The following is a 24553-nucleotide window of genomic DNA, read 5'->3' on the forward strand; positions in this document are numbered from 1 at the left end:
GAATGCGTTCATGTGATTGGCTTATAAGTAAACAATACCCCACGTGGAGTGCGTTCTTGTGATTGGCTAAAAGATGGGAGATATCTGATTGGTTGCAGATCATTCCCTGTTTAAAAAAAGGCATTTGTGTGTCGAGCCAAGTCAACTTAAACTTTAGCACTCAATATTCTAATTCTATTCTTTAAAAAAATAAAATAAATCTAACTACCTTTCTAATCTTTTTGTATTCTATTTTCTTTTTATTTATTATGCAAGTATATATATATATATATATATATATATATATATATATATATATATATATATATATATTTTTTTTTTTTTTTTTTTTTTTTTTGTAAGAATGGAATTAGAATAGTGAGTGTTAAAGTTAGTGGGTCAAATAAAGATGGAAGAGACCTCTACGTGTACAGTGTTTAAGCTAACTGTGATTTTTTTATAGCACTTATATATCATTGCTCTTTTTGTTGTTTTTGATTGCTTACATTGTCCTCATTTGTAAATCGCTTTGGATAAAATCGTCTACTAAATGACTAAATGTAAGTAATCTGCTTGTTCCCAAATAGCCTAGGCCTATTGGCTCCTGTAGGTTGCTACATTTTATGTGAATGTAGCCATACACAGAAAAAAAAATCTGTCTTTATATTCTTTATATATTTACATTACATTTGCATTACGTTTTACAGCCAGCTGTAATATATTTATAATATAAATGTAGACATGCTCTCTTATGAATAGGCTATTAGCTATATCTGGAATCGGATAATCCATGGCTTTTTAAAAGTGAAAGAGCTTCCACATCATTAATAAATAAAATTAATATGATTTATAAATCCGAATAATATGTATTGGAAAAATGTTTAAACGAAGCAAAGAAATGAAAGTTCACAAACAAGTTAGTCCCTTTAACTGGCACGTGCCTCAAGCAAGCCCTTAAAATTAATGTTTGTTCAAAGGGCTCGAACGGGGTCGCGAGACGAGCACTAATTAAATTAGGCTACCAACGCGCTTCACTTGAGAAAATAACACCGAATTCCTCCTGTTCAAGACAAAACGAGAGTCTCGTTTGATAAGGAAGCTGAAGTAGTCGCTCCTGTGTGAAATCAGCTGCAAATTTCTCCCAACGTGCATCTATAGGAAAGCAATCATTAAGACTCGAAACCCATCATTACAAACGCTAGCAGGTCTTTACAATATTTCTCACCTTGGGATGACATTTTTAAGGGGTCTTACTTGAGACAGCCTCACTCGCATTACTAAACTGAACAGAGATTGTACACTAGAGAAGTGCGGATGCTTTGGACATAACGCTCCACTTTTACCGAGGGAAGCTTCTTAGATCGTTTTCGTGTTAGAACACAACAGAACTTTAGAACTGTGCTTCGAACTGAGCATGGAGGAACTGGCCCGGGAGAGTATACGCAGCATCAGTGTGCTATCCAAACCTGCGCGGGGCTCGGACGTCCCGCGACTTGGATCGTTTGGGGCCATTTTCATCATGCTTAAATCAGCCCTCGGCGCGGGACTCCTGAACTTCCCATGGGCTTTTGAGAAGGCTGGCGGCGTGAACACGGCCATCAGTGTGGAGATGGTGCGTTGTATTTCTGACAGTGTAGATGAGTCATTTTTGCACTAGAGCACTTGCAAAGGTATAAACCAACTTGTCAAGCTAGGACAACAGTTGGCCATCCAGATAAACCAGCTGAGGGACCAGCAAATAAACTTATTTAATTTAATTTATTTATTTATTTACTGTGAAAGTTTATCTTTAAATCACTGATTAGCCTACTTGTATACATTTTGCTGTACGTGCACTTGTGTGACATTAATCACCCTTTGAGATATTCTTATGTATTAATATAAAGTGTACATTCATTACTGGCATTGAATAAGATTTTTTAAAACAAATGTCTTATATTCAGTGAGGCTACATTTAGGATTAAGTAAAAAAAATAAAATAACAATTTACTATTTTAATATATTTTAATAGTAATTTATTCCTATGATGGCAAAGCAAAATACTTTAGTGATACTTTGTTCAATATTCTTTGATGAATGTCTTTGCTATCACTTTTGATCAACTTAATGTGTGTTTTCTGAATAAAATAATGTTTTGTTTTTCTTACAATCTTACTTAAGTTTTGAATGGTAGTGTATAGTTTCCACAAATAAATTAAGCAGCAAAAACGATTTTTAATTGAAAGGTGTTAGGTATTTTAAACTAATTTTAGAGTTAAATAATGTGTTAAATTACATTATTTAATGCGCAAGGAATTTTTAACAAAGAAACAGCCCATAAGTCTTTTATGACATGTGAAAAAGAATATGTAGATTGTGAAAAAGAATATGTAGATTGTGATGTTTAACCCAGTTCAACATCTTTCTCTCAGGTATCTCTGCTGTTTCTCATAAGCGGGTTAGTCATTCTAGGCTATGCCTCATCAATCAGTCGGCAGAACACCTATCATGATGTGGTACGAGAGGTGTGTGGACACAGGATTGGACATCTGTGTGAGATCTGCTTTGTTTTCAACCTCTTCATGATCTCTGTGGCCTTTTTGGTGGTTGTGCAGGATCAACTGGATAAGTGTAAGTTGCATGTATTGTTCCTTATGAGTCATTTCAGTGTGAGGAACTGTAACAGATTAATGTGCATATATACACATGACAAAAACACAAAGAGATATATTATACATTTGAACTTAAGTGTCTGTGTGTTTCAGTGTGTCTGTCTCTGTATGAGACAGTGACAGGAAATACAGATGGAGAGATGCCATTTCACTGGTACACAGATCACCGTTTTGCACTCTTTGTCATGTGCCTCATTATCATCCTTCCACTCTCTATTCCCAAAGAGATCGGCATCCAGAAATACACCAGGTGTGTTGAGCTGACACGTGTATCTGCTACTCCCTAAATCTTTTTTAACCATAGAATTCCATAATTTAGAGCTCTAGTGAAAAGTACTGCACACTTGCCTCACTCTCCCACCTCTGTCCCACTTCAGCCTGCTGTATCCATCATTATCTCTGAATGTTTCTTTATGTTTCATTGCCAGTGTATTGGGAACTTTGGCTGCTACATACCTGAGTGTAGCCGTAATCGCAAAGTATTATCTAAAAGATGAGCACACAGCAGACCTCACACCAGAGCACAGTCAAGGGTGAGTTATATGTTAAGTACATGTTTTCCATAAAGTTGAGTGCATGTATATTTCATATTATTCATATGAGTTTAATATCGGTGGGTTATTTGTGACAGACTGGACTCGTGGGCATCCATCTTCAGTGTGGTTCCTACGATCTGTTTTGGTTTCCAGGTCAGATTCTATATATATATATATAAATTCTATGCAGAGATACAAGTATTATTTCTTTCAATTAATGGTGCACTATTTGCAAATTTCTGTGTTGTACCTTTGACAGTTGTGATTGCTGAAATCTCATATACTGTAATCTTTATTTATATTACAGTGTCACGAAGCTTGTATTGCTATTTACAGCAGCATGGAAAACAAAAAGATTACACATTGGGTTTTCATCTCAGTCACTTCTATGATTTTCTGTCTGCTTATTTATACTCTCACAGGTGAGACATATTTGTAGAGCTCATTGCTATCTATAGTATAAATATTTTCCAGTGAGTTTAAATGGAGAGACTGACACTTTGTTAAAATATGGCAGGTGTGTTTGGTTTTCTCACATTTGGACGGGAAGTAGCCTCAGATATCTTGATGTCATATCCTGGAAATGATGTAGTGATGATTATTGCTAGGCTGCTGTTTGGTATTTCGATCATCACCATCTATCCTATAATACTGCTTCTGGGAAGGTACCATTAACCACAAATAGATGTGAATAGCTCACTGTACACACACACTGTGTACACACACTCATGTGTCAATGATTGCGTCTTGTTCACAGGTCAGTGATTCTAACACAGATATTGCGCTTTTGGGAACGACGGGCCATAATTACATCTGTGTTTGAGAGTCGGTGCCGTCTGATTCTAACAATCCTCTGGATCACCGTGACTCTCCTCATCGCCATATATGTACCAGATATGAGTGAGGTCATCAGCGTAATCGGGGGAATTAGTGCCTTCTTTATATTTATTTTTCCTGGTGAGACACTCAATTAAATAATTACAATTTCACCAACACACAAGCATTCATATATACTTTACCGATTAAAAGTTTGGGCTTGGTAAGAGTTATCTTATACTCACGACAGCTGCAGTAAAAACTGTGAAATATTATTACAATTGAGCTCTTTTCTATTTTAAAATGTCATCTATTCCTGTGATGGCAAAGCTGAATGTTCAGTGTTCACAGTGTTCAGTGAAGTCATTCTGATATGCTGATTTGGTGGTCAAGAAATATTTCATATTATTATCAAAGCTGAAAACTGCTGTGCTACCTAATATTTTTGTGAAAAATGTGATACATTTTCAGAATTCTTTGATAAATAGATAGTTTTTTTAAATAGATATTTAATGCATCCATGCTGAATAAAAGTGTTAATTCTTTTTTTTTGGGTGGGGGGGGTGGGGGGGTGGTGTGGTTGTATGATAATTAAACAGAATGTGAGATGATATTGACCAAACTGATTTTTTTTTTTGCAGGGCTGTGCCTCATTTTTGCCATGCAGACAGAACCTATAAATCACAGGATGAGGTGAGGTTTTTTTTTTTTACATTTATGGTTCGTCTAAAAATATAGTTTTTAATTACTTTAACCATTTTACACAATAAATATTATATTTATTTATTAATTAATTAATTAATTAATTAATATATTTTTGTCTCCCAAATTTTGTTTGTTCCTTCCAGATCCATGTTGACAGGGTGGGGTGTGGTGACTGTCATTACTGGAGCTTTTATCTTTGGCCAGAGCACAACTATAGCTGTTATGGAGCTGACACGCAAATTTTAATCTTCATCATGGTCTTCATCATCATTTGGAATAGCATTGTCTTTTTAAAATGTGTTTGTATATTTGATTGATGGATGATAAACAGTATTTAATACTTGAAACGGAGGAAGAGAAAATGTCACACAACAGTGCCATATGCTTATATTACTGTTAGTTAAAGCTAGATGGCATACAGCAAAAACTACTGCGCATGCGCACATCAATATAGTGGAATGTTTGTACAACACATTGTACAACAATAATGACTATTTTTGCATTATTGTAAGGGGTAGGTTTAGGGTAGGTGCAGACGTTAATGAAACACAATCTAATCGGTTTTTGCTGTATCCCTTCCAGCCACAACCCCGTTAGTGCTCAGTTTGATATGTTGTGTGTGTTTGTGCGTGTGTGATTAAGAAAAGGAGGATTTTTATTTATATATTTATTATATTGTGTAGGTTAAGACAAGAACAATACATTCAAATGCATTATGTGGAATGGATACTGAATATTGGAGTATATGAATACAAATATAAAGAATGTGTAGAACGTTTGCAATATCTTATTAAAATGAATTAACTTTTGAGTGTGAAATTGCATAACCTCTATGAAACATTGTTCATGATTTGGTATTTTCATCCCACAATTTTTTTTACTCATAGCTATTGTGTGTTGCCAATATTCAATTGAATCAGCTTTCTATAATAATGTTTACAATAAAAACACATTTTATGTGTCTGATGGGGATATTTAGACAGTAGTGTAAGTAGTGTAAACAAGAAGTCAAGCATTTTTAATAGGTTTAAATGTGGGTCAAGTTCGTAGGACAATAGGAGGGTTAAATAATGCTGGTAAGAAGAGGAATTCTGTGGGTGAGGTGAGAAAACATCTCGGTTAAGTATCGGTTCCCTGAATAGGGAACGAGATGCTGCGGTGACGTCACCGTATGGGAACACCCCTCGGTGTGACGAATGTCTGAAGCCCTATACCATCCCGCCAATCCTATTGGCCAAATAGCGCTTGGCACCACCCCTACGCATACGTACGCATCGTATACCTGGGTGCCGTGCGCTATTTCGCTCAGATTTCATGAACTGAAAAAGAAGAATGCTATCAAGTTATGGAACGGCCGGGACCGCAGCATCTCGTTCCCTATTCAGGGAACCGTGGTTACATACGTAACCGACAGAGGTGGGTAGTAACGAGTTACATTTACTTCGTTACATTTACTTGAGTAATTTTTTGGGGTAACTAATACTTTTCGGAGTATATTTAAAGATGGGTACTTTATACTCTTACTTGAGTAAATTTTTGGGGAAAAATCTGTACTTTTACTTCGTTACTGTGGGCGACGATCCTCTCGTTACTTTATCTTAATGCAATAAATGTTATAAATGCTTCAGTTTATTCCAAACGCGCCGTCTACTTTTCTCTGGGCAATGAGCGATGCCCATTCGAGAATGATTCATTCTTTTAAGTCAATTCTGTTCAAAGGCTTGATCAAACCAATTGGCAAACGAGTGAATTGGTTCATGAATCAGTTTGAATGATTCGTTCAGTTCCTTGCCGCATGCGCTGAGCGTCTGAAGCGGTTCACTCAGAGTTTTAACGTTTAAGAACAGAAAGAGCGTTGAAAACGTGGATATGGAACTGCACTGAATTGAAAGCAAATCTGCAAAGGATATTATTTGCTTGCGATGGAGATCCTTATTAGATGAACACCGCGTGTGCTGTCTACTGTTTAACAGGTAATAACTTGGGCTACATTCGATTACAGTACACAATACCACTGTGACATTAGTTTGTTGTACGTGTGTGGCTTATAACAGAGGGGAGTCAAGTTGAGTGCAGCTTCCAAAAGACAAAAAATAGCCGATTAAGATTTTATTAATATTAATACATATTATCAGCTGCTAAATTCAGATCTGTGATTGCTTGCTGGCGCTGAGCCAGAGATAGATGCGTTTATACAGCGCTGCGCATTATAACAAATCACACATGATTCTTTTGAGCTTATTAAAGCATTGGCCAATCAGAGGTGTTCAGATGAGTCATCGCTAAAATGCCGGTGCTTCCTTCACTCGCTCACTGACTGGAGACCGCTTTCTGGCGAATTCTCTCATCAGAAACAACAAAGTGCAGATGTGTGTACGAATCTTTAATTAAGATATCGATTTCACAGTGTTAATAGTTTCAGTGATTTTAAAGGGAGTTTCTGAGAGTGATTGAACTCTAGACTGTCAGTGAAAATGATCTTTAATAATGTAAATGTTATTTGCTCTCTTTCTGAACAATGAAAGATTAGTAGCAATATTTATATCACATTAACACTCAATGTTAAATTCACATTTAATATAAAGTCAGTCGTATTAAAAAAATGTTATGGCATGACACCTATATCTGTTACTTAAGTAAACAGACAGGGTTTTATAATAAATTACATAAATTGGAGTAAAGGCTGATGAAATATATACATTTATACACACACACATACATTAAATACATTTTATCTATATATCTAAATAAAAATAGGCTCAGTATATATGACCCAAAGTAACTAGTAACTAACTACTTGAGTAGATTTTTTATCCGATACTCTTTTACTCTTACTCAAGTAACTATTCAAGACTAGTACTTTTACTTTTACTTGAGTAAATATTTCTAGAAGTACTTTTACTTTTACTTGAGTACAGTTTTTGGGTACTCTACCCACCTCTGGTAACCGAGATGTTCCCTTTCATAGGTCACTTCGATGCTGCGGTGACGTCACCGTATGGGAATCCTATACCATAATGCCTGACGTACCTGATAGCTGGGATCCAAGGAAGCATCTGCTCAAGCGGAGAGAACCCAGGAGCCAGGGGCCATCCTCAAATCCAGACTGTAAAACTTGATAAAAGTGCTCGGTGAGGACCATTCTGCCGCAGCACAGATATCATCCATAGAAGATCCACTGAGAAAAGGTTGTGAAGAAGCCACTGCTCTCGTGGAATGAGCTCTAATTCCTAAGGGCGAAAGCGAGTCCGCGCGCCTCATAGGCTAAAGATATTGCCTCCACCAACCAATGGGACATGCGTTGTTTTGTGACAGCATGGCCTTTATTCTTATGTCCAAAACAGACAAACAGCTGGTCAGACTCACGCCATGGGGCTGTTCGATCAACGTAAGTCTTTAGCGCTCTGACAGGGCAAAGACTCAGATCTCCTGACCCCGCACGAGGGTGAAACAAAAAGAGCCTGTAAATCCCCAACTCTCTTGAGGGAGGATAAAGCCACAAGAAGAACTGTCTTTAGAGTCAGGATTTTATCCGGTATAATCTCCACGAATGCCCTGGTAAACCTTGCAACACAATGGATAAATCCCATGAAGGAACTCGCGCAGGGCGGAAAGGCCTCAGCCGTCGCGCACCCTGTATAAAACGAAAAACCAGCGGATGACGGCCCACTGAGGCACCATCTATATATACGTGGTTAGCTGAAATGGCTGCCACGTAAACTTTCAGAGTGGCTGGCGTTACTCCATCAGAGAAACGGTCCTGAAGGAACTCCTGTACTGAAGCAACTGGGCAGTAAACTGGATCCATATTATGAATTCCACACCAGGTCGTAAACAGTTTCCATTTGAAAGCATTTAAGCATCTCGTAGAAGCTGCTCTAGAATTCATTATAGTCTCGGTGGTTTCAACAGAAAGACCGGGACATACTAACTCACTCCGCTCAGAGGCCACACCCACAGCTTCCATAGATCTGGCCTTGGGTGCCAAATCATTCCCTCTGCTTGCGATAGTAAATCCTGTCTGAGGGGAATCTCCCATGGAGAGCCCGCTAACAGACTGATCAGGTCCGCAAACCACGGCTGTGTGGGCCACCACGGAGCCACCAGCAGCAGCTGCTCCACTCTGTCCAGCCGTATCCTGGATAACACTGCTGGAATTAAATGAATCGGGGGAAAAGCATACAAGCTGGTTCTGGGCCAATTGTGAGCTAACGCATCCAAGCCCAGGGGCGATGGAGGGCATAGGGAGAACCCCAGCGGGCAATGCGTAGTCATGCTCGACGCGAATAAGTCCACTCTTGCTTCTCCAAAAATCCGTCATAAGAGGCTCACCGTTTGGGGGCGCAACCTCCATTCCCCCTGCTCCAGAGTCTGTCTGGATAGCAAATCCTCTCCGAAGTTCAAACGTCCAGGGACATAAACCGCTCGGATCGACAGAAATCTGTTCTGAGACCAAAGAAGAATATTTGTCGCCAGCCTGCACAGGGGGCAATCCTCCTTGATGATTCAGATATGACACAACCGCTATGTTGTCTGACCTGAGCAGTACATGACGGCCGATCAGCAGATTTCAAGAAGTACTGGAGAGCTAGAAAAACTGCCAGTAATTCCAACATGTTTATATGCCAATTGCGTTGTGTGGCCGTCCACACTCCGTGAGCTGGGCGCCCTTGACAAACAGCTCCCCAACCGGTCAAAGACGCGTCCATCGTAACAGTCTCTCAGGAAGCACAAATCCCCAGCCGAACTCCGGCTAGAAGGAATTCGGTTGACATCCACTGTTTTATTGACATAACACACCTCCGTGTCACCGAAATCGTCCGATGCAGAAGACAACGGGGTGAAATGTTCCGACTTTTCGTCCACCACTGAAAAGGGCGCATATCAAGTAATCCCAGACGGATTACAGGGGATGCCATTAGACCTAAAAGTCTGAGGCACAAGCTCACCATCACCCCGCTTTGAAGCTACGCACGCATGACGCGATGGACTGAGCGCACGGGAGAGATAGTTTTGCTGTCATCGCGCGAGAGTCCAAGTCTATTCCCAGAAAGGTTATCCGTTGAGAGGGAATTAAAACACTCTTCTGGAAATTCGTGCATAAGCCCAGGCTGTTTAGATGATTCAGCACAAGATCCCGGTGAGAGTGTGCTTGAGTCTGCGATTGTGCTAACACCAGCCAATCGTCTAAGTAGTTCAACACGCGAACGCCCTGGAGCCGCAACGGGGCCAGAGCTGCGTCCATGCATTTTGAAAAAGTTCGGGGAGCCAGAGCTAAGCCAAAGGGAAGAACGCGGTATTGATTCGGTTTGCCCTCTAAAGCGAATCTGAGGAACTTCCTGTGTCTCTTGATAATCTGAATATGAAAATATGCATCCTTCAGATCGATCGTGACAAACCAGTTGTTTGGTTGAATCTGAGACAAAATAGACTTTAACGTTGACATCTTGAATTTGCTCGTCCTGAGTGCAAGATTCAAACGGCGTAAATCCAAAATGGGTCGCAACCCGCCGTATTTTTTTGGCACAACAAAATAGCGGCTGTAAAAACCTGACTCCATCTGAAAGGGGTGTACTTCCTCTATAGCCCCTTTGCTCAGCAGAGCTGACATCTCCTGTCGCAGCACCGCTATTTCCTTTGGCTTCACAACCGTGGGAAGAATTCCGCAGAAAGGAGATGGGCCTTTTCGAAACTGAATGGTGTATCCGTGACGAATTGTGCATAACACCCATTGTGAAATGCCGGGCCATCATTCCCACGCGGCCCGAAACAACATTAGCAGTTTCAAGATTTCCGCCTTCTGCAACGTTTTCATACGCGTTAAAATGTCCGGGCATGAAAAGCTCACGGCGTTCGTAAGCAGGGGAAGCGCATGCGTCAAAGTCGTTGCGTCCCGTTGTGTATAATCCTGAAGCGTGTCCACGGCAGGAATTAATCCAACAAGATGAACATCGGGCTCTGCCGCTAGCGAAAAAGCGGCAGCTGTGTGAGCCGTCATAAACGGGCCGTCTTTGCCAGACCCTTGATCCGCCCCTCGGATTCTGAAAGCTGAATTGCGCAGAGTGTCTGAGGGAACGCTCGGCATGATAACTCGATCCAATGCTGCTCGAAGCGCCCTTTACAGCGAGACAGTCACTTTTATTTGGCCAATAGGATTGGCGGATGGGGTGTTCCCATACAGTGACGTCACCGCAGCATCGAAGTGACTTATGAAAGGGAACTGATAGGCTATGAAAATACATGAGGTCACGTGACTAGGAGCCGGAAGTAACCTTCGACGCTGCGCTGAACTGTTCGAGTTTATCGCTGAATCCTCTCAACCGATTTCGAAGAAAACTGGCTCAAAAAACGCCTTGTGAACTCTTGATGTTTGTTGCGTATACGAACCGATTAACAGCCGTGTGGCTCTCTCATGGATGAAGAGTGTTGATAGCCTCTGAGGGCACTTATCTGTGTGAAGCGGCAGTCTTTTGAGTGAATTAGCAGGTTAGCCGCGCTCCATCATGACGGTGGCGGTGTTTTTCGGCTGTACGTTCATCGCTTTCGGGCCAGCAGTCGCTTTGTTCGTGTTTACGATCGCCAGGGACCCGCTGCGTGTGATCTTCCTCATAGCAGGGTAAGTATCAGGGCAGAAATGCTGCTCTCATCTCCCGGTGTGAATGGCTGAGAGTCCCGTGATACAGCACTTCGTCCGGGCTGAGTCCTGCCCTTAACATCTGCTGCTTTAGACAAACCACTAGGCGATCTCTGAGGCGTAGATGATACAACTTGAAACCCTAACAATCGAATACAAAAAGAGGTTTGAAAATCGTGAGGCATTTAAACGAATGGTTTGGGGTCTGTAAGATTAGTTTAGTTTTTAATTAATACTTGTTTTCAGCAAGGATGGATTGATTAAACTTATATAAAGTGACAGCGGAGACTTTTATATGACGTTCTTTTAAAGTTTCTGTTTATAGAAATATTTGAAAAAAATCAAGGTTGCCACAAAAATATTGAAGATCATGTGACACTGAAAGCTAGTATTATGGCTGTTGAAAAAAAGCGTTGCAATTGTAAAATGTATTAAAATAAAAATCTTATTATAATATTAATAAGATAATAAGATTAATAATCTTATAATAATATTTTCAGTTTATTTTTGATCCAATCACATTGATGAGACCGGTTTAAAAAAACTTTAGAAACAAAATCTTACTGACCCCAAATATTTGAATTTAGTGTAGCTTTTCAAAAACAGGGCAGCTTTTGAGTGAGCTTCTCCTTTAAGAGCACTTAAAAAACAGTGAATGGAAAGGGGAAGCAGGTTTAGGTGACTGAGAATTCTGAGCGGGGTTTCTAACATGATTGTGTTTGTTTCAGGGCTTTCTTCTGGCTGGTGTCTTTGTTGCTGTCCTCTCTTGTGTGGTTCATCACAGTTCAGATCAGCAACAAGAACAGTGCCACTCAGCAGACAGGGCTGCTCATTTTTGGGGTTGTGCTCTCTGTACTGCTTCAGGAGACATTCAGATATGGTTACTACAGATTGCTGAAGTAAGAAAAAACTTCATTTTCTGTGTTTGAAAGCAGCCTCATAATCAATAAACCTAAATGTAACGGCGTATGATGTTCTTGAGTGTTGACTGTGTTAATATTACACTGATAACAGTGGCAGGGCTTTGAGGTCATCGACACTGTAAAAATACTAGTTGTTGAGTCAACTTTAAAAACATTGTTACCCCACTGCCATAGCATTTTTTATCTTAATTTTTTTTTTCAGTGAGATGCAGTTGTTTCAACGTGTATTTTTGAGTTGAAACCACAGTTATGATTGTTTATTCTCAACTATCAGCTACGTTGAGGGCCAGTAAACTTAAATATTCTTTTTGTCTGGACAATTTGTAAAACAATTGTCTAAAAAAAAAAAAAGTTGAAATGGTGATATGCTAGTTTGAAAGAAGCTTCTTCTGCTCACCAAGGCTGCATTTATTTGATTAAAATACAGTAATATTGTAAAATATTACTACAATGTAAAATATTTTTTTTTAACTATTTGAAAATATATTTTAAAATGTAATGCATTCCTGTGACAGTAAAGCTGAATTTTCTACTCCGGTCTTCAGTGTCACATTATGCTTCAGAACCCATTCTAATGTTCTGATTTGGTACTCAAGAAACATTTATTATTATTATCAATGTTGAAAACAGTTGTGCTACTTAATATGTTGGTGGAAACCATGCTGTTTTTTTAAGGATTCTTTGATAAATAGAAATCTCAAAATAATTTATTTGTAATGTTACCCCAAAGGATTTCTGTCAGTTTTGAGTTCAGAATATATTCTCACTTAAAAAATTTAATTTATATATTTTTTTTAATTGTACTGTCCTTAGACAGTAGTAAATACTCAACACAAGACCGAACACATTATCAAACAGTCCCTCCTCAGATTCCATGGAGTTTTTAAATAACTAAAAGATTACATCAGTGATTCACTTTGGCTCGGAGTGTTGGTGTTGTGTAGGAGAGTTGTTAACGTCTGTTATTGTATCTCTCACAGGAAGGCAAACGAAGGCCTGTTGGCGCTCAGTCAGGAGGACACCATGCCCATCTCCATCCGGCAGCTAGCTTATGGTAAACATCCATCACATGCTGCTTCTAGTAGTCCAATAAACAGCCAATTTTTTAAGTGTGCGTGTGTTTTTGGTTTGTAGTATCAGGTCTGGGCTTTGGCTTCATGAGCGGAGCGTTCTCTGTGGTCAACATACTCTCAGATTCCTTGGGTCCGGGAACTGTCGGCATCCATGGGGACTCTCAACATTACTTCATATCCTCAGGTAATAATGAGATGCCAGTAAGTGTCTAAACCATAAATAATAGTGAGGTGTCTCGAGCAATCAGCGTTTGCTTTCTCTCCACAGCTTTCATGACTCTGGCCGTTATCTTGCTGCATATGTTCTGGGGGGTGGTTTTCTTTGAGTCGTGTGAGCGTCAGAGATGGTGGGCTCTTGGAGCGGTGGTCCTCAGTCATTTAGTAGTATCATGTGTAGTAAGTGAACACACGTCGTGCTGCAATGCAGAGGTTCCCAAATTGTTTTATTTTTTCAGCTGAATCTCTTAGAAACTATATATATAAATATATATGTTGTTTATTATTATATTGTTTTAACTTTAATTACAAAAATTAAGATTTTAATATATTGTTGTTTTAAATTACAATTTTATATATATATATATATATATATATATATATATATATAAAAGATAAATTATTATATATGATTCCCAAAATTCACATTAAACTCACTGCACATACAGAGATGGATTTCTTGAGATGCGGTATTTACAGTTTAAAGCTGTTTTTTGATCTGAGTTTTATTTTGATTAATTCTAGTACATTTATAAATTTTAATTTTACATTCAGTTTAATTATGTTTTGATCAACTCACAAACCCTATACAGTTCCCTCACGAACCGTAATTGTTACTCAGAGAAGAGCCATAGTCACAAGCAGCTTACTCGCTCTGATCACAAGTGCATCATGTGAGACACAGTTGTTACATCTTTGTTCATCATTGGTACTTGTTTTTCTTTTTCCATACAGACATTTGTGAACCCACACTATCAAGGCAGTCTGATCCCGACCTACATCATTCTGTCCGTCATGGCGGCCTGGGCGTACCTGTGTGCTGGAGGATCTCTGAGGAACCTCAAACTCTGCCTCACCTGTAAAGATAAAGACTTCTTGCTGGCCAATCACAGGCCAAGATAACCCATCAGCCACAAACTGGACTTTCTCCAAAAACTGGCTTATTGAGCCAGTGGGCCGATGACACGGCCAGCAGCCCTGAACTCTGGGAGGCTTATGGTCTGGGCAGTCTGCATAAGAATGGTTGCTTAGTACCAGGAATTTTATGTCTGCAGATCTGGCACTTTCTGTAATTACCTCCTCTTCTGCTTTCTGTTCTGTACCTCATGTTCTGTGTGTGAAATAGACACTGAAACCATGTCAGAGAGAGAGTGTGTGAGTGTGTTTTATACTAATGACTTGTCTAGAGCTGATTTCTTATGTGATTTTTTTCCTTTGTAGCAGGTTTTAAAAAAGGTCTTGTATAGGTTTGGCCTTAGATTGTCGACTCTCCCCTTTGTCAGGCCTTTCCCTCTGTATTTTATGTTTAACTGGCCAGTTAGGCTCAAATGATCTGCCACTATCCTGACATCAGTTTTAGAGCAGATCTTTAATTCTCTGGCAATTAAACCCTGGAGCGTCAAGTTGAGGTATCCTTTTAATTCATGTGTTTGTATGCTCATCTTTCTAAAGACCCTCCTCAACTCTCTCTAGGGCAGCAGTTTAATTTTCCCAGTGGAACATATTTAAACTGCTTGGGCTTGAATGATAAACGCAGCGGCCACTCTTAATGAAAATGAACAAAACCACTACTCTCTGCTACAAGAAGCTCTGGTTGATTTTAAACACATAGGTGACTGCTGACCCCAGTGGTATCTGTTTTAGATGTCACTTTTATTGGACTTTCTTGTAAGGTGTATAAAATTTTGATTCACAATAAAGTAGCTTGAGCTCAAATCCATTGTAATTGTCTTTTTTTTTTACTAAATACTTTTTTTCCAGGTTTCTTTACCCATGGTTTAAATAATTTAAAATAAGGGAATATATATATATATTTTAAACTGTCATTTAGGACTGTCACGATATTAGATTTTTCATATCACGGTTTGTGGCCATAAGAATTAATGGTATCGATATATCATGATGTCTATAGAAACCAGTCTTTTCCACTTAACAAACATAAGGATACTGATAAACGCAGGGCACAAGACTCTGGCTTTCTTCGTCTTCTTTGAAGCGCCTATGAAATAAGCGAGAAAATACTGTCAAGTTCAACAGTATGATGAATAAATATTAATGGTAACACTTTACAATAAGATGTCATTTGTTAACATTAATGTATTAACTAACATGAATGAACAATGAACAATACATTTATTAAACAATTATTAAAATTTATTAAAAAAAATTTTTATTAACTAACAATAAATGTATTTATTATTTATTGTTAATGTTAATAAAAATAGAGTCTTTCCTTAAATATATGAACACAGAAAACAGCTGTTAACAGGTTAATATAACGTTTCCCCTTCTATAACTAGAAAAATAATGACAACTTTGATGAACATGGCTCTCCTCGGAGTATCTGCGAGTGCTGCGTCGTCTTCTTGTGTGACCGTGTCAGTGTAATTAAGGCACAATACCGTCACCTGGGAGCTCAACCAGGTGCTGGCCCTGGAGTTTTTACATGTGGTGTTATCATAAGAGTTCATTTTTAATATCGTGGTTATCGCTAATACGGGTATATCGTCACACAGTAAATTATCACGATATCAATAATTGGTGCTTTGAATATCACGATTATCACCAATACCGCGTATATCGCGACACCCCACGGTCATTACTTCAGTCTTCAGTGTCGCATGAGCCTTCAGTTATGATTCTGAAATATGATTTGCTGCTCAAGAAACATTTCTCATGTCTTTATAATATCTCTACAGTCACATTCAATTCAAAGTGTCCTTATATCATTTTGGACTTTTGAATAACCAATAAATGCATCAACAATGCTGTTTCAGATTCAAACATTTATTGCATCTGACATAAGAAAACTGGTGTAGGCGGTTCAAAAAAATCAAATAAATACAGATGCTCATAAAACAATTTCCTAATGAAGCATTATCCACAATGTACAAGGTTTTCATTTTTTTTTTTCATTTTATAATTTTTTTTTTAAATAAAACACTTTCATGCTGAATATCCTGAAAATAAGGCAGAGCCAAAAGAAGAATGAATAGTAGAGAACGACTGCGCTTCAAAGCAAAGAGAAGGCGAGTGTGTACATGTGTGTAAACAGATTGTGCGGCCCACCCAAGTTCAGCTTAAAGGCTAAGAAACGAAAAGGTGAAATAAAAACACTTGATTATGTGTTTAAGATGTGTATGTGAAACCATCTGTAATCATAAAAGCCTGCACCGAATACTAAACGGAGTCCTACACAGCGTAGACTGTGTTTACATGTGCATGTAGGGGGTCAGTAATCTGTGTCTGAGCCATCTGCATTGTCCACATTGCGGGAGAGCATGTAGTTGTCCATGTCGATAGAACGGCAGTTATTAATAGCATAACGCAGCCGCTCCGCCATGACTGGTTGGCTAGAGTATGGTGGGAGGCGGAGCTGGAAGAAGCACGTCTGAGAGGTGGGAAGACTGTCGTACGGCTGAAAAACAGAGCAGAAATACACATTAGCCTCTTTTCCATTGGCTATAAAATGTATATCCATGCATAAAAACACACATTCTTACCCGGTCCACCTTCATGATCTGGAACCTTTGGGATATATCAGCAGTGTTAGCTGGCAGACGGGAGCGTCCCGAGACGAAGCGCATGAAGAGGACTCTCTCCTCATTGGAGAACTCCTCCAGCGTCTGCCAGAACCACTGCACCAGCTGTTGCTGCTCGTCCACCTCTCTGTAGCGGACCACCTTCTTCAGAACCTCCACGCTGATCTCCAGCAGCCCGCAGACCATCTGCTCCAGCTGCCATGCTGTCAGTAAGGACAGCAAGGGAACAGGCACGATCCAGGACATGCCCTCGCGCACCGCTGCCACCTAACACCATTCAGAGGTGAACGCAAAAGAAGAGATGAATAACATGATCAGATGACAAGTCATTATCTAGGTGTGGATACACTCCCAAAATATTGAAGAGACAGAATTGAGAGTCGAGGTGAACACACCTGGCGTTCCATTTCATGCAGGCGATACTCAATGGCACGCTCTACATACTCCTTCCTATTGGAAAAGGTCAGCGGTATGCTGTTTCCTCCGGGGATGATGGGAACCATTTTCCCATCTGCACTTTGGCCAACAAATGAGTCCAGTGGAATCATCTATATAAAAGTTAAAGAAATTAAACCAGTTAAGGAATATTTTCCCATGAGTAGACATTATAACATTTGAAAGCCCCAAAGTTACTTCTGGTGTAATGACAATGCTACTCAACCTTTTTTTATTTACAGAATGGAGGAAATAAATGAACGATAAATTGATTTAATACTTAAATATTTATATAAATATTATTATTACTACAACTATTATTATACATATTATTTAAATAATAAAAATAATTCAAGTCTGTTATTCTAAAAGTTTAAATAACAATGTTCTTTACACTATTTATTACCAAATCATTTATGACTTTCCTAGCCACTTATGATTAAAGGTTTTTAAATGTTTTTGTACCTGACAAAATATTTTAGAGCTTGACATAACTAGATTTTTCTTTTTTTAAAAAATAACAATTGTTTCATTACTTTTTAGGATTTTATTAATATCCATGACTTTTCCAAGTCTAAAGATCACATTTTGATCCAGGTTTTCCAAGGCTGTGGGAATTCTGGTTCTTAAAAATAAAAGTTGTTGAGGGAACAGATTCAAATAAGACATACGATTTCAGCTTAAATCAGATTTTTTTTTAGCTTATTTTTAAAGCATATTTATTTTTTCATTATTCATATTTATTTTTATTTTGAGTCATTCAAAACCACATTGGGGCCCCTTGGAACTATGTTGAAGCCCCCTGCTTAAGATCCACTGAGCTAGACTGAGTAAATAATTCCTTATATTATCCTCTATGAGAAACTGAGTAAAAACAAGTATTTTATGTCAGTCCACAGCACCTCATGGAAGTTCTGCTCTGTGATGCCGCTGTCCTCCAGGTGTAAGATGCTGCTGAGGGTCTGTACATACAGCAGGTCCACCTCCTCCAGATCTTCAAGGGTGAGAGGAATACAGCACAGCTGCTTCCACACCATTGGAGCGAGATGCAGGTCTAGAGGCTTCTTCGTGCGGATGGCCACTCCCATCAGAATACCCAAGAACTTGAACTGCAGCAGGTGCTCTTCCAGACAGGCTGAGGGGTTCAGCAAGAACCTGAAGACACACAAAGATCAAGAAAACCTGATCAGTGTATACGTTTGTTGGAAAACAATATTCAGACAACTGACTGTCGGTGCTCACCTGTCTCGGTTGTAGCCCACCTCTGCTGCGGCGTTGGGAGAAGGGATGAGAAGATCCACCACTCCTGTCTCCAGCTCCTACACAAGAGTGACATGCACCACTATAACGCTCTTGTCATTTTTCATAAGGCTGAGCCATACTGAGATCATATACACATTTCCGTCAGTATCGCCCTACCTGGCACATCTCCGTGATTGTGTCGTCAAACACCCCTCCGGCATCATCTGCCCCCTCTCCCACGAGCTTGACTTTCCAAGCTCGTGACGGCAGCCTCAGATCAGATGCGTTTAGTTTCACAACCTGCCTGGCGATCTGCACAAATATGGGCTTACACTTCCTTCCTCTGAGAAAACAGGACAAAAAAAAGAAACATTTAAGAAGTTCTTATGTTCTATCTCGAATGCAAATGAGGCAGAGAATGTCTCCAGTGTTCTGGCTGCAACTCTGAGCCTGACTGACCGTGTAGAGATTCTTTTGACCGTGATCTGTGGGCCGTAGTTCTTCCCCTGCACCATGGTCTTCCCAATAGAGCGCACCATGGGCAGTGTGTAAACCCTAGGGGCCAGCAGGGGCCTCAGCTGACCCTGGACTATACCCCACGTACCTGCATTATAGCGGGACGTGCAGCTCTGAAACACAAATAATTCATGATTTTTCCCCCAACAGCCTCAGAGTAAAGAGACAATATGATTGGATTTAAGTGTATGTATACCTGGTTGTTGGGACTGAGGTTCAGCAGTCTCCATGAGGAGTACATGAGGTCAGAGAAGTGGTAGAGCAGGCGCAGTCGGGCTCTCAGAGCCTCCATACTGACCTCTCTCAGGGCACTGTACTGAGGAGGCACACACAGGGGCAAGCCCAGCTGCAGAGGCACTGATGAACCTGAACACACAAACACTCCATCTCAACAACTGATCATCACAGCTACATGCGTTTTTATATAATCATCCAACCGAAATCATTGAGTTTAATTATGATTTTCAGAAATAACTGTGATTACTGTGCATTTTATTTTGCCCTCCATTTAGGGATTTTTAAGTAAATATACAAATGTGAACGAATTAAATGAATACCATATGAGCGGGATAGGGCAATGTCTATGTATGTTAACATATTAAACCGTAAAATGACTGTAAAAGCATGATTTACAGTTCAGATACAGGTTTCCACAAAAACAACATTTTTATTCAATGATAAACTTCACATTTGAGCCTCTAAATCATTTATAAGAAAAGTGATTCAAAAGTCAAAAGCACATATTATATGTCTTAGGGTCTTAATTGCTTAGATTTGTATAATGCATTAGCTTCTTGTCGATCCACGGGCTGACATTTACAACTCTGCGTGTTTGCTGCATAAAAATAATGGTAGATTTTCACATAGGTCTGGAAAATAACCAAGTACTCCTCGCTGCAGACTGTAGCGCGGCGACGTCACGCATGTACGTGACGTGTGTTTACCGCGCATGCGCAGTAACGTATATGTATTTACCGTAAATACGATTGTGCGCCGTACTGACTGTCATTAATGCGCATATCCAGGTTCATTCACTTCCGGATGTTCGTAAGGTATGGTGGACATGAGATATTACTTTTGTTTTCTTAAAAATTTGCGTTTAAATTGCTTTTAATTGTAAGAATGCTTTGGTCATAATCATAGAGAGTGTCATTGCAAATTATGACATGTTTTATGATAGAGTATTCGAATGCTGGTCTTTCAAAGTCTTATTTCGCCTAAAATGAACCATTAAAGATGTCTTAAAATAGAGCAGAAAGACTTTATTAATGCAAGTAATGCCATTGATGGTTGCATGCATTGCAAAAAAAAAAAAATCATATTTGTAATCTTTTTCATTAACATTATCAAAGATTAATAGATACTGTAACACATGTATTGTTCATTGTTAGTTCATGTTAATTAATACATCAACTAGTGTTTACCAATGACACCTTATTGTAAAGTGTTAACTCTTAAATTGACCTTCATATATCTTAATATGACTTTTTGGGAACATTGTCAATGAGAAGAAATTCAGAGAAGAGACTGACTTCATGCGGCTAGAGTCCTGTAATTATCTGTTTTTCTTTCTCTAACAGACTGTATAGCCCTCAACTGTAAAATTTTCAAATTGAAAAAAAACTTCAAACTTTCAGGCCATGCTTTCTCAAGCCAAGCCAACCTAAAATTTGACTTGACAAACTTTATTCATTTAGTTGATGTTAATGCTGGTTAAATATCTTAGGTAGTTTACAGACAAAGCAAATAACACTTTTTCTAACACCATGCTATAAATATATTTAAAAATACATTTAAAATATTTTCCTTGTATGGCTCTTCTGCCTTTCTTCAAAATGATTTAATATAGCTTTAGTATTGTTTGTTCTTTTATGTAAATTAGGTGGCGTGAACTGGAGTGCATTGTCTGAACAATACAACCAGAGTTCCGGGTGTCATGTTCTCTGACCCAGTGCCTCCGGTGCAGTGAGATATTTAAAGACTGTCCACCTGGCTGTGTGAGGAGTCGCAGGAGGAGAGTCCTGTGTGGGTTTTATCCATTCAAAGAATTTGAGGGCTACTGCTTGACTTATTGTTTTATCAGTGATGGAGGTGAATTTCAGATTTTTATTTCTTGTGTCATGTCTATAGTCTTAATCTATATTTGTATATACAATATTTTCTGTTTTGTTCTTTGAAATAAATAAAAAAAGATCACTGTCATCAGTTTGGTTTTTTTGGAGGCACCTTGCATTAAATGGGATGCAGACACTGAAAATATACTGTATGTAGTCAACTGAACTTAAAACTACTTTATTGGCTTAAATGTTTCACATGCAGAATTGCCAAAGCGAAAAGAAAAATGTCCAAATTTATAGTTAAAAAATAGATAAACAAGAACCATAGCAAAAGAAAAATTAAAATAAGAAAGGCAGTGGCTATTTACACTTAGAGCAAATGGCTATAGATTCTATTTATACTATGTTAAAATAGCAGGATTTTCTGCTATTTATATTACTTATTGCAAATAGTGGCAATTATCTGCACCTCAGTATTGTAGTACATTATAAAACAGTATGCAATAATGACTGAGTGTAAATTATAATTTTAATTCAAATTATTAAATGGATGCCAGCATATTAGGAAAATAAAGCCCTCCCTCAAAACTGTTTGATTATTTCCTTCCTTTATATTTAAAATAAATGGTTTTCTGATGTGATTTGAAATTTGAAAAGGTAGGGAAAAAAAGACAGATTCGGACCGGATCGATTGCATCAAATTGTGAACAACACACGTTTTACCATCTGCACTATTAGAGCCGACGACTGTACTTTATCTGTTGTAATTTTGACTAGCTCAATAAGAAATATAAGGTGCCATTAAAGTATAATATTACAATATACACAGTGAAGTAAAGTGCAACAGAATGTTAATATATTGTAAGATACTACACAGATATTACAGAATAAACTTTAATTCCGTATAATATTACCTTAGATGAAACATGGTTAAACATGGTTGTTTTCCCGTCTTTTTTACCTTAATGTTCTTTAATACTTTAACATTTTATTAGAATTTTCTTTTAAGTATGCACATCGTTTTAATGCGCGCACGACCTGAAAACAACTAACGTCATCATGCAATGCAAATTACAAGTGCATGCGCGGTAAACACATACGTGACGTACATACGTGACATCACCGCGCTACAGTCTGCAGCGAAGGGTGTCTCAAAATAACGGCAGACGGGTTGATTGAAAATGCACATTTATTATCTGCCAACAGGAGGCGCTTTCGGAATGGCAGAAAATATAGGGTTTTCCTGGTAACCGCAGTACACAAAGCTGAGCAGCTTGTGACTTTGAAATGTGCAGCGCTCATATTTAATGAAATCAAAGCCTTTTAAAAGTTTAATCGGCACATTAAGACATACTGCAATTCTTGTCTTTCCGTCCACAAATTTAAGATCTCTTGAAATTATAAAGACATTCTTGAACCATTTAAGACTTCTTATGACCTTAAGTTGTAATACAACTAAAGCCTGAAAATAAAGGCTTACATGCTTACAAAATATTAATAATTATAGAAATAGAATACATACATGTGTGTGTGTGCGCATGTTTTTGTGACATATCAGGACACAACTTTGTATAATGACATGGGTATGACAGGTATTACAAGGAGAGGGTGACTTATGAGTTTCAAATTGGCAGTGGGATGAGGACATCAAAACACACACACACACACACACACACACACACACATATATATATATATACACACACACATACATACATATATATACACACACACACAATTCTTTTTTCTTTTGATGTCCTCATTCCACTGTCAACTTGAAAACAATATCTATATCGAATATACAATAATACTGAATAATAATTATATTCTAATAATAATAATAATAAATGTGTACCTGGAGCACGTGGCGGTACAGGAGGTACAGTCCATGCTGCACTGTGGCAGCGGCCTGCAGATATCTGCTGGATGTTTTTGCCTTGTAAAGCACTGATGAGGGTCGGCTCTCTGACATGGTTGGTGTGGCCCAAGCCCAGCTAATAAAAAATTGACAAAAACACAAACTGATACATTTTCATGCTATTGTCCAGATATTACATAAAACCAATGGAAAATGAGAAACATAATTAGTTTGTTAACCCCCTCTTCCCAATAATGACACACCTGTCCCTCGGAGTTGCTCCCCCAGGCATAAACATCTCCAGTTGATGAGAGAGCAAGCATGTGTTCGGCTCCAACAGCCACATCCTCTATGAACATGGCCATTAAAGCAGGGACCTGCTGAGGCCGGTTATGATTTCGTGCTCGACCCTCTGGTAGACCAATCAAGCGATCTGTCACATTATAGCAAAAACTATTAAATAAAAACACTAGACTTGCTTTAACATTCAGGAAACAGTTTATATTAGTGTGAAGCTTTTCCCTGAGACACGTATGTCTGCGGATGGCTTACCTTGCCCAAATGTGTACACGTTTCCATCTTTGGTTAGAGCAATAGAGAACTGTGTGCCACACGCCACCTTCTTTATTCCAATTCCACACAAAACATCCACTTTCTATAAAATAAACCCAGACTCAATTTAGCGAAGACCAAGAGTTTGGTTTATGACATGTGATGTTTAATTGTATATGCTTATGATGGTGTCGTCACATTAACATGTCAGTAGTCGTACCTGTGGGGAGGATTTGGCTGTAGAGTTTCCCAGTCCCAGTTTACCATAGTCTCCATCTCCAAATGCCCAGACGGTCATTCCATCAGCCGATACTGCCAAAGTGTGATTCAGCCCACATGCAACCTTCACACAACCATGACACCATAAACATCAGATAAAATAGTGTGCAGAGGCTGTTCAAGAGTCCACAATGAAAATCTGGGATTTAAAATCGAATTTAAACTGGGAAATATACAACATTTATTTATATAAGAAAAGGAGGATAAATAAATGCCTTCATTGATTTATTCTTAATATATTAAATATATATTAACTATATACAATTTTATATATAATAATAAAAATAATAAAACAACAATTTTTGAAAGGCACTGTGTGAGGAATGTCTTACCTGCCCAACCTGGTGGCCCTCCAGTGCACTTACTCTCTCTGGTAACTTTTTGTTAGAGGTGTTTCCAAGTCCCAGTCTGCCGTAATCTCCATTACCAAAGGAGAAGAGCTTTCCATCTGCAGTCACCACCGCCGAGTGTTTAAATCCACACGACATCTGAACACAAACACATCATCAGATGAACTTACACAAATTTCATCATATACT

The 24553-nt window shown here is 38.7% G+C and overlaps 3 protein-coding genes across 7 annotated transcripts in view; 2 read left to right on the forward strand and 1 right to left on the reverse strand.

Moving 5' to 3' along the window:
• Positions 1 to 1021: 1021 nt before the first annotated feature.
• Positions 1022 to 5498, forward strand: LOC132104826 (putative sodium-coupled neutral amino acid transporter 8). Its single transcript, XM_059510361.1, has 10 exons — positions 1022 to 1591; positions 2391 to 2589; positions 2724 to 2880; positions 3059 to 3163; positions 3262 to 3319; positions 3474 to 3588; positions 3684 to 3831; positions 3924 to 4123; positions 4624 to 4675; positions 4831 to 5498. Exons 1-10 carry the CDS (start codon positions 1394 to 1396, stop codon positions 4931 to 4933), a joined length of 1335 nt encoding a protein of 444 aa, XP_059366344.1. The 5' UTR covers positions 1022 to 1393; the 3' UTR covers positions 4934 to 5498.
• Positions 5499 to 10916: 5418 nt separating this feature from the next.
• LOC132104835 (gamma-secretase subunit Aph-1b) lies at positions 10917 to 15249 on the forward strand. Its single transcript, XM_059510370.1, has 6 exons — positions 10917 to 11303; positions 12050 to 12220; positions 13225 to 13298; positions 13379 to 13501; positions 13586 to 13713; positions 14269 to 15249. The coding sequence occupies exons 1-6, from the start codon at positions 11191 to 11193 to the stop codon at positions 14434 to 14436; spliced, it is 777 nt and encodes a 258-aa protein (XP_059366353.1). The 5' UTR covers positions 10917 to 11190; the 3' UTR covers positions 14437 to 15249.
• Positions 15250 to 16304: 1055 nt separating this feature from the next.
• Positions 16305 to 24553, reverse strand: part of LOC132104846 (probable E3 ubiquitin-protein ligase HERC1) — a 48371-nt gene continuing 40122 nt past the window's right edge. For all 5 annotated transcript variants that reach the window (XM_059510392.1, XM_059510387.1, XM_059510382.1 and 2 more), the window contains exons 66-78: positions 24347 to 24502; positions 23956 to 24078; positions 23736 to 23838; positions 23447 to 23616; positions 23181 to 23319; positions 19465 to 19634; positions 19212 to 19381; positions 18930 to 19095; positions 18753 to 18829; positions 18413 to 18665; positions 17471 to 17623; positions 17037 to 17342; positions 16305 to 16951 (exon numbers count right to left, since the gene is read on the reverse strand). In XM_059510392.1, the coding sequence (XP_059366375.1) occupies positions 16766 to 16951; positions 17037 to 17342; positions 17471 to 17623; positions 18413 to 18665; positions 18753 to 18829; positions 18930 to 19095; positions 19212 to 19381; positions 19465 to 19634; positions 23181 to 23319; positions 23447 to 23616; positions 23736 to 23838; positions 23956 to 24078; positions 24347 to 24502 (2172 nt within the window). In that variant the 3' untranslated portion in view covers positions 16305 to 16765. The remainder of the gene's footprint in view (positions 16952 to 17036; positions 17343 to 17470; positions 17624 to 18412; positions 18666 to 18752; positions 18830 to 18929; positions 19096 to 19211; positions 19382 to 19464; positions 19635 to 23180; positions 23320 to 23446; positions 23617 to 23735; positions 23839 to 23955; positions 24079 to 24346; positions 24503 to 24553) is intronic.

The sequence above is a fragment of the Carassius carassius genome, chromosome 2 (genome assembly GCF_963082965.1).
Source record: "Carassius carassius chromosome 2, fCarCar2.1, whole genome shotgun sequence".
Classification (NCBI taxonomy): Eukaryota; Metazoa; Chordata; class Actinopteri; order Cypriniformes; family Cyprinidae; genus Carassius; species Carassius carassius.

Bases quoted from the DNA above. Each gene is read 5' to 3' on its own strand.
- LOC132104835 (XM_059510370.1), top strand. From the start codon at position 11,191: ATGACGGTGGCGGTGTTTTTCGGCTGTACGTTCATCGCTTTCGGGCCA. The intron at 12,221-13,224 runs GTAAGAAAAAAC...TATCTCTCACAG, and splicing joins GGTTACTACAGATTGCTGAA to GAAGGCAAACGAAGGCCTGT. The intron at 13,299-13,378 runs GTAAACATCCAT...TTTGGTTTGTAG, and splicing joins CATCCGGCAGCTAGCTTATG to TATCAGGTCTGGGCTTTGGC.
- LOC132104826 (XM_059510361.1), top strand. From the start codon at position 1,394: ATGGAGGAACTGGCCCGGGAGAGTATACGCAGCATCAGTGTGCTATCC. The intron at 2,881-3,058 runs GTGTGTTGAGCT...TTTCATTGCCAG, and splicing joins GGCATCCAGAAATACACCAG to TGTATTGGGAACTTTGGCTG. The intron at 4,676-4,830 runs GTGAGGTTTTTT...TGTTCCTTCCAG, and splicing joins CCTATAAATCACAGGATGAG to ATCCATGTTGACAGGGTGGG.